Source organism: Ovis canadensis, chromosome 2, assembly GCF_042477335.2.
Source record: "Ovis canadensis isolate MfBH-ARS-UI-01 breed Bighorn chromosome 2, ARS-UI_OviCan_v2, whole genome shotgun sequence".
In the NCBI taxonomy this organism is placed as follows: Eukaryota; Metazoa; Chordata; class Mammalia; order Artiodactyla; family Bovidae; genus Ovis; species Ovis canadensis.
The window spans coordinates 236,819,835-236,830,381 of NC_091246.1; the positions used below are offsets into that span (position 1 = coordinate 236,819,835).

Consider the following 10,547-nt stretch of genomic DNA (forward strand, 5'->3'; position numbering starts at 1 on the left):
GTTCAGCCGCTAAGCTGTGTCCAACTCTTTGTGACTGCATGGACTGCAGCACGCCAGGATTCCCTGTCTTTCACCATCTCCCAGAGCTTGCTCAAACTCCTATCCATTGAGTCGGTGATGCGGTCCGACCATCTCATCCTTTGTCACCCCTTTCCCTCCTCAATCTTTCCCTGAATCAGGGTCTTTTCCAATGAGTCAGCCCTTCACATTAGGTGGCCAAAGTATTGGAACTGTGGCTCCAGCATCAGTCTTTTCAATGAATATTCAGGGTGGATTTCCTTTAGGATGGACAGGTTTGATCACTGGCTTGCAGTAGCACAACTCCATCCTCTGCCTCCATCTTCACTTGGCCCTCTTTGTCGAGTCTCCTCTGTGTCTTCAAATCTCTCCTTATGAAGACATCGAGTTTAGGGCTCACCCTAACCCAGTATGACCTCACCTTTACTCAGTTACATCTGCACAATCCCAATTTCCAAATAAGGCTACACTCACAGGTCCCAGGGTTAGGATTTCAACATATCTTGATGGGAAGGGAAGCGACTCAACCCATCACGATGAATAAGACCCAGAGACCAGGGGTTAATCTGCATCTTGGTCCCTAAGTAGCCATGTCAGTTGGATACAAGTAATAAAAAACCTAACTAACAGACAGGCTTCAAAAAGCTGGAGGCGGTAATTTTTTCACTACTAGAACCTCCCTTATCAAATTAAGACCTCAGTTACAACAAATGAGGGGAGAAGGAGGAGACTGAGGCTGCTAGACGTGGAAGAGTAGCAGCAGGACGGATTGAGTGAGAGAGCTCACTGTGACTTTGGCGGCACTGAAACAGGCCAAATGCACACAGCAAGTCTGTGCTTTATCCTTAACAGCATCCTCTTCCAGTTCTTGGCCTGAGGGTTTGGACCTGGTGAATGCACGGATGCTTCATCACTGGAGAGCAGCTAAATTGGGATCACAACTATTTTTTCTTTTTTTTTTAAGTTAACATAAAATGATGGTAATGGATTCCACTAGTCTCTAAGGAGGTCTTGGGACAAACATCTCAACTATTTCTTCTTGCTCTACTTATATAAAGCCTCCGTTTAGATTTGTGCCCCGGGGTGGGGAGGGGGTTGCAGCTGAGCAGAAGCACACTACAGCTATTGAGTGCTTCTGAATTGGTTTTATTTGCTGACCACTAACGAGTCCCTAAACTGCTGCTATTCGAGGAGTCAGATAGCCAGCCCTGCGCAAGGGAACCTGATCGCCAGTAGCCGTGGGGCTGGGCCAGAGTCAGCTGTTTCAGGATCCGATCTACAGGATGAATTCATTTTATGGAAGGGAGTCAGTGCAAGGGAAGAGGGAGGAGAGGGACAATCTGGAACATCAAACAAAGTGCAAAATGTTGCCTAATGCTCCAAGATAACCCAGGACAGTCAACATCAAACAGCCCATTAGGCAATAGGTAACCAAAGGGCAGAGAGATTTTTTTTAATCAATTTTCCAAGGCAAGCATTTTGCAAGTCACTTGGTAGAGATTTTGCTCTTGAACTCTCCACCTCCTCCCTCCCTTCCCTGCAGTTCTGGTCTAAACGGGGAACAACTACAGACGTGATCAGGCTTTATCACCAACTTTCAAGGTCTCAAGTTTGTCAAAACTCTGAGAAAGACCTAATGCTGTAAGATAACATTTTACTTCTGCAAGACCTCAAATTAATGAGAAGGCCAAGTTTTCTTTAGGAAGGATAAGGCCAGATGCTCTGCGCTTACTCAACTATGAGGGTTGAAAAGAATAGCAAAACGTAGGATCGATTTAGTGAGAAACCTGTGAGTCTGTAAGAGCAGCTATTGCTTATTTCTAAGCAATTGCTCTTGAACTCTCCGACCTCCCCTCTCCCTTCTCCACGTTTTTGGCTTCAGTGGAGAATGACTGCAGACGTGATCAGGCTTTATTGCCAGCTTTCTAGGTCTCTAGTTTGGATAAATGCCATGTGCTCTGGCTCAAGAGACTCTTAAATGGCACTTGGGCATTACAGCTTGAGGACGACACAGCAGCTTATTCCCTACCAGAGATGTGGGCCACCAAAAATGGGGTAACCTTTGGTCAACACAGGCAACCACACCGATTCAACAAGAAATATGAAAGTGGCCTCTCTCAGCAAACAAGACCACCACTCATTCTACTGATTAATAACAAGAGCACCCACACAAGTAAGCATCATACTCCACCTTAGCCTTCCAAATAATAATAATAACTGCTTAAGAAGATCTAGAGCCAAACCTCCTGGTTCAAATTCCAGCTCAGTTCACGCCTGGCTTCCGGACTCTGGCCAGATCATTTGAACTCTCTGGCTTTCAGTTTCTTTATCTATAAAATGGGGCTAAAAGCAGTTATGGGAAGCAAATGAGCTAGACAATTCAAATAAAACTCTCTAACGCTGTGCCACACACCCAGCACGTGCACCATAAAAGTGCCTACTGTCATGACCCGCCTCACTCTGGTTTCCCCGTCAATTTGCTCTGCCTGGAAAAAGGTCAGATTTACCAAGGGTTTCTCTCTGCCTGATGGGCCTAGTCTAATGGGCTCCAGCTAATCCTTTAGAAGGGTCTCCTGTCTACTTTCTCCGGGGAAAAGTGGAAATGATAACCACAGAGAAATAAGTTGAGGCAAGATCACCAAGGCAAGATCAGCCCGATATGACAAGGCACAGAAAGGGCAGGAAGATCCTACGAGAAAAGCACTCTGACCTCCTATAATTGCCAAGTGGTATTTAGGCCCAAACGCCAACCTTTCTATTGGCCAAAAGTTGAGCAAGAAGTCAAAGGAAAGCTTCTTCAGGATCTGGTTTCCTCCCTACCCTTCCTCATTTCACACTTTTGGAGGTTCTAAGTTATAGCCACTGATCAAAATGTGAGTGAAAATAAATAAATGAACAAAATGGTGAGAGGGAAACAACAGCCAACTTTATCAATGAAAGCTCTGTATTTTCTGGGTCTGCCATGGTGGTTTAGTCGCTAAGTCGTATCCGACCCTTGCAACCCCATGGATTGCAGCCCACCAGGCTCCTCCGTCCATGGGCTTCTCCAGGCAAAAATACTGGAGTGGGTTGGCATTTCCTACTTCAGGGGATCTTCCCAACCCAGGAATCGAACCTGGGTCTCCTGCCTTGCAGGCAGATTCTTTATCAACTGAGCTACAAGGAAATCTGCCATGAAGACAGTTTAAGATCAGCCAAAACAGAAAAACTATTGGAACCTTTATAGACGGTTCTCATAAGAAGACGGTCACACACAGAATCCACAATTAGAATCTGCTAGAACTTTTTCTAGTTCTGTGCCTTTCTACTACCACATCCCACTCTGTCCCTGTAATAACTACACCACAGGCAAAGATGCCCTGGTCTCCTTCATTCCAAACTCAGTCTCCAGTCATCTTTCTCCTGCTCTCCACCTTTCCAGGGTTCCCAAAAGTGTGTCTGGTAGTGCACAGAAGTCAGATGTTCTGAGGAAAGACACACTCCTTATGGCTGAGTCCACACTCCTGCGTGGACAGTGAGTCTCTCACTGGTCATGCATCTGCCTGGCCCAACAGTGAAGATAATCAGGCAACCTCAGCAAACTGTAATATATTAAAGCCCAAAGTCATCTCTGTTTTTAAAAAACCAATACTTAGCCTTTTTCTACTGGAAAGTCTCCTTTCACTTTTTGAGAAGAGCCTGTTTCAAATCAGCTTCTTTAAAAATTCATAATTCTCCCGAGTCCCTCTAAAAAAAAAAAAAAAAAGTCTGCTGTGCAAAGGAGAAGGTATAAAAAGGGAAGAATGCATATTTATTCATCTCTAAAAGTTGAGGTGGTGATTTAAATCTTCACATTCCCTTTGATCCTATTATAATTTTAATGGCAGAATCTCCCAGCGAGGGCTCCAGTGGGATGTTAACAGAAGTTTTAACATTCAGAGGAGCAGATGAACTGTGTGACTGAATGAGAAATTCCCCAGCTCAGCCCTGCTCGAAGCAACAGGTCCCTTTGCCTGTCCTGGATTTGGGTCAAACAGCGAAGTCTCAAATCAGAAAGTAGCAGCATTATTTTGTTTGGCAAAGGAGCAGGATTTGATAACAGTAATCCACTCTGATTAGGGATGCGATTTCCTGAGCAAGAGAGCTGGTTACTGGACTCGAATTAGTTGGAGGGTGACCCTCTAGCTTAAAGTCCAGCCACACACTCTGGACTACAAACCCTTTGAACGGGCATCAACCCATAGGGACTAATCAAGTCAATTCATTGAGATGTCCTTTTCTTCCCTCACCTCTTCCGTCACCAGGTGTCGGTACAAGAAATTGACTCCTTAGTCCTGACAGGAAGCCCTGGGAGCACCTCTTTGAAGCAGTTTCTTCACTCAAGCTCATCTAAATTAGAATGTTTGCATTAAGAATTAATGAGGGAAAAATTCATGAGGTTATATGAGATTTGTGTAAGGAGGGTGGGGTTTCGACTCCATTAACAACTGGGATTCATCATCATTTCCCCACTGAACACGCTCTCCCTCGCCATCACCATGGCCACATCTGGTCATGGAAAACACCCCATTCACTGAAGAATCAGAAACCAGTGTTCCTATATGATGGTGCTTTGAAGGACAAAATAAAAAAAAGGTGGGGGGGGGGAATCTCAGACAGCAAACAGAGCCCATGACAAAGATAACCACAAAGAATGTAAATAAAATATTATTACCAACAACTCACTCACCACCTCACCCGCAACAACTCCCTACCCAAAAGCAAAAACATCCAAATTCTGTTCTAAAGAACAGCAGAGCTGCTATTGGGAAGAAGCTATGAATAGGAAGGTTTTTCTCCACTTTTATTATCTCAAGGTTTGAGACATACTTTTAAAAAGAGGACCAGGCCTGGAGAATCATTTAAATTTGGGGAGCAGGAAGTTAAGCCCTGTGTTGATAAGTACCTTCCAGGAGTGACCTGATCGTAGTGACAAGCCGTGTTTAACCTGAGCTTTCAAATGTGAAACCACCCCCCCCCCACCCCGCTCTTTCAATCTGACACTTGAAGAGGAAAACAAGAATGCCTTGCAAATGCACACTGCTAATAAGCCAGGCTCACGCCAAATGTACGTGTGTACATTTCACAGAAGAGCCAGAAGGCCCTTTCTAGCGAGGAACAACTGCCATGCAGAACGCAAGCCAGAGCTAGCCCCCGCCAAGGGTCACGTGCTGCGGAGCACACAGGAGTTCCTACACGAAACACGCCAACAGAAATAACTTCAAGGGGCAAAAATCCACAAACTCCGCAGAGGCACGGATTCCCCAGGCCATAAAAGCCACCGGCAGGAATTCTAGCCTCATCTCTCCAAGACTTCCACTCCTCACTCTGATGGGAAAAGCCTCCACCTCCTCTCAGTCACTCCTTCCTTTAGCATAAATTCACTGCCCTGAACGAAAGGAAAAACGCACATGTACAACTGGCAGCTGATGCCAGTCCCGAAATACACTTACATCACCTCTGGCCAATGGCTCAGAGCCCGATGTTGACTCTCAGAGTTAGGAGGCCAGTCAACCACCTCCCCATCTTCAAGGCTAAAGATCTGTTTCCTTAATCAGTGGGTTTGGGACCCTTGGGGAATGGCCTGGGGTCTCAAGCTCTTACTATGAACCCCCTCCCCAAAATGACGGGCCCAGGGAGGCTCAGAAAGGGTCTTGGGGCATCTATTTTCTGCTCAAAGCAATGCCCTCTGCAGGTTAATCCTCAGCATGAGAACCCACAGGCAAAGGTTAGTTAGCTTCTCCTAGCATCTCAGAGACAGTCTGGCCCTTTGAATTTTCATTGAAAACCTCCGAAGCCAGCCAGGGCTCCTGGCCTCCCTGTCCCAAGACTTCAGATACATTAGGAATCCAACCGTGCTGTATTTTACCACTTACACACTTCTTCAAAGTTTACTACGAAACAATGTGGCTCTGAGCCTGCCAAAAGTTTAACTGCAGGATTCAGTAGATTTTATCTGGCAGGGTAGCTGCCCTTCCTCCGCAGAATATTTTCCAGGGAAAGCACTCAGCAGACTTTACAGTCGGGGTGATTTGGGGGTTCCGAGTGTCACTGAATGAGCCACCCTCTGAAACAATGCCCCACTTTCTCACTTTGACCACCCCCCTCCCTCCCAATTCCCTGGCTCCTGAATCCAAATTAAAGGCAGTTTGGCATTTCAGCAGACAGCAGTGAAAAAAAACTTTTAAAGAGATGACCCCAGGGCATAACTATTCCTGGCTGAACTTCACTTTTGATTTTCAAATATCTGGGGGAGCTTGGGTTCAGGGGAGATGAGGCGAGGGGGCCAACAAATAAGAAAAAATAAAATAGAATAAGTAGTATACCATGACCAAGCCAAACCAAGCTTGAGGATTTCCAAATTAATATTGGCAAACAAACGCTTTCAAAAATCATTTGTTCTGTCTTGCCCGGAGACAAAAAATAATAACAACAACAATAATAATAATCTGGATGCAAAAATCCTAACCCCAGACCAGTAAACTGTGTCAGTGGAAAGCAACCTAAAATTGCTGGTCAGAAAGTCCAATCTTATATAAATCTCCAGGCGCACTAACCCCCAAGGCAAAAGTTGTGATGCCCAGAGCTAAGCCTTCTTCAATTTCATCACCCCAGCTCCCCGACCGGGTATCTGGCGGCTGGGTGAAACCGACAGCATCAGGTTCTAATCTTTGTGTCTTTCATGACCGCTTCAGGCAAACCCTTCAAGCGGTACTCTGCTCCTCGGGTCCGAGCACCTCCTCCTCCACGCTGGCCCCCAGCCCCCCGCGGCCCCTTACCTGCAGGCGCTCCGTGGCCGGTTGCCACATCTTCCAGCCGCGGGGTTGGGCACTGGAGACGCTGGCAAGACTCTGTCGATGGGCGCCGGCAGGGTTGGGGGCGGCAGGGGCTGCGGTCCCGCTTCACATCTGGGGTGGGCGTCCGCGGGAGGTGCGTCCCGGAGCCGGCGACCGCCGCGGGGTGAGCTCTTGGGTCCGCGAGCGCGAGGAGGCGGCGTGGCGCTCGGCGGCCGGCAACTTGTGGGCACGGCCGCGCGCCGGCTTTCCTGGCGCAGCTGCGAGAGGACTGCGCAGCTCCGCCCGGGCCCGCGAGCGCACGGCGGCGGCGGCCGCTCCCTCCTCCCCCGCCGCCGCCGCCGCCGCCGCCCGGACCTGCGCGCTCTGAGCATGCCCGGGGCCGGCGCCCGCCCGGGGGGCCCGCACACCCTGCCGCGGGGGACCCCGCATCCCGGCGCGGAGGGTGTGGGCAGGCCAGAACCCACAGCCTGCCCCCGCCTCCCCGACCCTCGAGGAAGCCCCGGGTGGGATAGGATCCGGGAGACTAAAGAGCCTGCAGAAGGGGGCTTTCTGAAGCCAAAACTCACGTCGCCCCCACTGGGGGTCCCAGGCTTTTGGTGGGTCAGCAGGGATCTCTGAACCGACCTGGGTCTTGACTGGCACTGTACCCACAGAATCCCATTCATACCTCCCCCTGGAGTTAACTGAGCATCTGTTAGGCTCCAGCCCCTATGCTAGATTCTGAGAATAAAGTGGCGCAAAATAGAAGACTCCCGAGCTCCGTTCTAGCTGGAGGAGATGGTCAACGACAGAGAACACACCTGAACGGTATTTTCTTCCCAACATGTTTCACTCAGCATCTGAAAGGGCGCTCCTCTGTCAGATGCTGAGCGAAGCAGGGGAAGAAAATAAAACGCGGCTGATGGGTGAAGAAAGGGAGATTAGAGTGTCTTGCGGGAGGGGCGGGTGGGTCTGGGGAGGTTTCTGGAGTAAGAGGGAAAGATGGGCGCACCAAGTGAGAGATGACAGGAAGGGCAGAGGTCTGAGGTGCCTGTAACCTCGAGGAGGAAGGTGGCCCAAAGTCCCCCATACTGCATCCATTCTGAGATCTACCAGGTCCCCCGGGGAAGCTCTGTGAACCCAAACATAAGCCAAGGGTCACCCTGAGCTCCAGGGAGTGGAGGCCACGTGAAGTAACTCCCTTTCCTAAGGAAACCCAGCTCCTCCGATGCCCTTGACAACTGGCTGAGACAAGCATGAACATTCCCATCACTTGGATGAAACAATCGAGGCTCCGAGAGTTTAGGTGACCATTCAAGTCACACAGCCAGTGAGTGGCTTCCAGGTGGCTTGAAGGCTGGAGCGCTTACCTGGCTCCTGTTCTAACCAGGGAAACACCGTGGGAGAAGGGCAACCTTCGGGGACTGGAGGTTGGGAGAGCTGAACAGGATGGGGAAGCTAAGTGGAGTCTGGACACTGATGAAGAGGGTGGGAGGAGAAGTGGTAGGAGATGCTTGAGAACAGAAGCAACAGAAAGAGGGGAAGGACCAGGAGATGTTTGTGGGGGCCCAAAGCTCCTGAGAAGCAGTCCCATGAAGCAGCGAGGGCTGGCAGGAGAAGGGCCTCGAGAGCATATTGCACTGTAGGTGCACAGCCTGGCCCCTGAGCTGCTCGGGCACCGTCCAAACTAACACCCATGTCTGGAAGGATCTGCCCATCCTCATGCATTGTTGTTGTTCAATCACTAAGTGGTGTCCCACTCTCTGTGACCCCATGGACTGCAGCACACCAGGTTCCTCTTTCCTTCTCCATCTCCCAGAGTTTGCTCAAATTCATTTCCATCGAGTCAGGGATGCCATCCAACCATCTCATCCTCTGCTGCCCCTTCTCCTCGTGCCTTCAATCTTTCCCAGCATCAGCGTCATGTGATTTCCATATATTAGAACACTCAGTTCACCAGACCCTCCCAGGATTCTCCAAGGGAGACAAACACACCTCTCCCAGGCTCTGGGGAACAGGAGATTCACAGAGTCACCCAGAGGAGAGTCACACAGTGTCAGTGCCCATCCAGGACTCTTTTCCAGGGCTCCAGATGGCTTCTTCCAAACCACACAGTTGCTGGTTGATGCCACCCACCCAGGCAGACCCTCGATGCCCTAAGAGCCAGCAGAGCCACAGAGATGCTTCTGAAAGTCTGGTCTCCGTCTCCACCCATGACCACAGAACCTCCCACTCCTGCCTGACAACCACAAAGACTTTCTCAGCTACTTCCCCAGCCCCTGCTACCTGCTCTGGATCTACCAATAGCTCCTTTCTGATGAGGTGTTGGAATGTCAGCCCTACATGGAAATACATCTCAGATGCTTGGTCATGTGCTCTCTGTTTGGAGATGATATTTTTACTTTTCCAATAACTCATCCAGCACACTTCCCACACCTAGAAATTTCCTGCTGCAAATAATAGACCTCCCCAGCCTCCTAATTCTTTTTTTATAAAAATCCCAAAGCAGAGAAAGAGGCACTTCATTACGAAAATCTAGAAAATCCAAATATGCATGTTAAACCTCTCAGGAAGCTAAAACAGAACCACTCAGTTGCCAGGGATGTTTTCCGACTTAAGCTTTGAAACCATCCTTGGTCGCAGATGCTGCCGTGAAAAAGTGATTTTGTTTTAAATAGCAGTGGGATGAGATAACGGCCTACATTCAAGTCGCATTATAGCGTTAAATCCTGTCTTCTCACCTCCGAGTGTAATTAATTGTTATGACTCAGTAATACAGCTTTTAGTTCAGAGTATGATGCTATTTAAGGAGAAAAGGCTTCGGGGCTCTGTTGATTTGGTTTTCAGTTGCCAGTTCCACTTTGCAAGCGGTTTTGGTAAAGTATTTAAACTCAGAGGACACCCCTAGTTTTGATGACCTTTATGTCAGGAATCAGGAATCTGGGGCCGGGGCATGAGAGGGGAGGTGGAGCCTGGTAGGTGGCGAAAGGAATGGGACAACTCTCCCACCATCAGTTTTGCTCCCAAGCCTTTCCATTCAGGAGGAACCTGCAATAGAGGGTGAATGAAACAGAGACACCTACTGGCCAGAGCCAGGATGCGCATCTATATCACTCCCAGCCCCTTTCTGGGAGAAGCCACCTCAACCTCCTGGTGAGTCTGAAAATAGAAACAGGGTGGTTCTGAGCAAGGAGTCATTCCTGAAATAAGCAGGATTTGTTTTGGTGCCATGAGTAGAAATATTAGGCACACAGGTATGTGTGTAATTTCATATACTTAATCTCCTGTAATTATCTAAGCAGGTCTAATCTTATTAATAAATACCATTTCAAGGAAAAGGACCACACACACACACAAAAGAAAAATTGACAAGGCCAAGATGAATTATAAACACAATGTTTTGTCCAGAAAAATAATTCCAACCACGTCCAGAAATTCTTATAAACGATTTAGTATAGTTCAGGATTCTGAGCCCTAACATCTAAGCAACCTAGATGTTTTTCCATCAGAAGGATGGTGAATTAAGCTGTGACCCAGCAAATCATAAAAATATTAAAATATTATGCAGCCATTGAAGAGGAAAATTATGAATCTACATTGCAGCTTTAAAATGCTTATGCTGTGATAATAAGCTACATAGTATATAATTTTAATACAAGTAGAAAATATGTATCAATTTCAGTAAGTGTTGGAGAGAACCTAGGACAATAAGGCCTGAATCTTAGCCTTTGAACT

At 48.2% G+C, this 10,547-nt stretch overlaps 1 protein-coding gene across 1 annotated transcript in view; it reads right to left on the bottom strand.

Annotated features, from left to right (window-relative positions):
* The window catches only part of PID1 (phosphotyrosine interaction domain containing 1), a 276,617-nt gene extending 269,301 nt beyond the window's left edge, over positions 1-7,316 (bottom strand). The window contains exon 1 of the mRNA XM_069578467.1: positions 6,816-7,316. Within this exon, the coding sequence (XP_069434568.1) occupies positions 6,816-6,845 (30 nt within the window). The 5' untranslated portion in view covers positions 6,846-7,316. The remainder of the gene's footprint in view (positions 1-6,815) is intronic.
* Between the last annotated feature and the right edge of the window lie 3,231 nt (positions 7,317-10,547).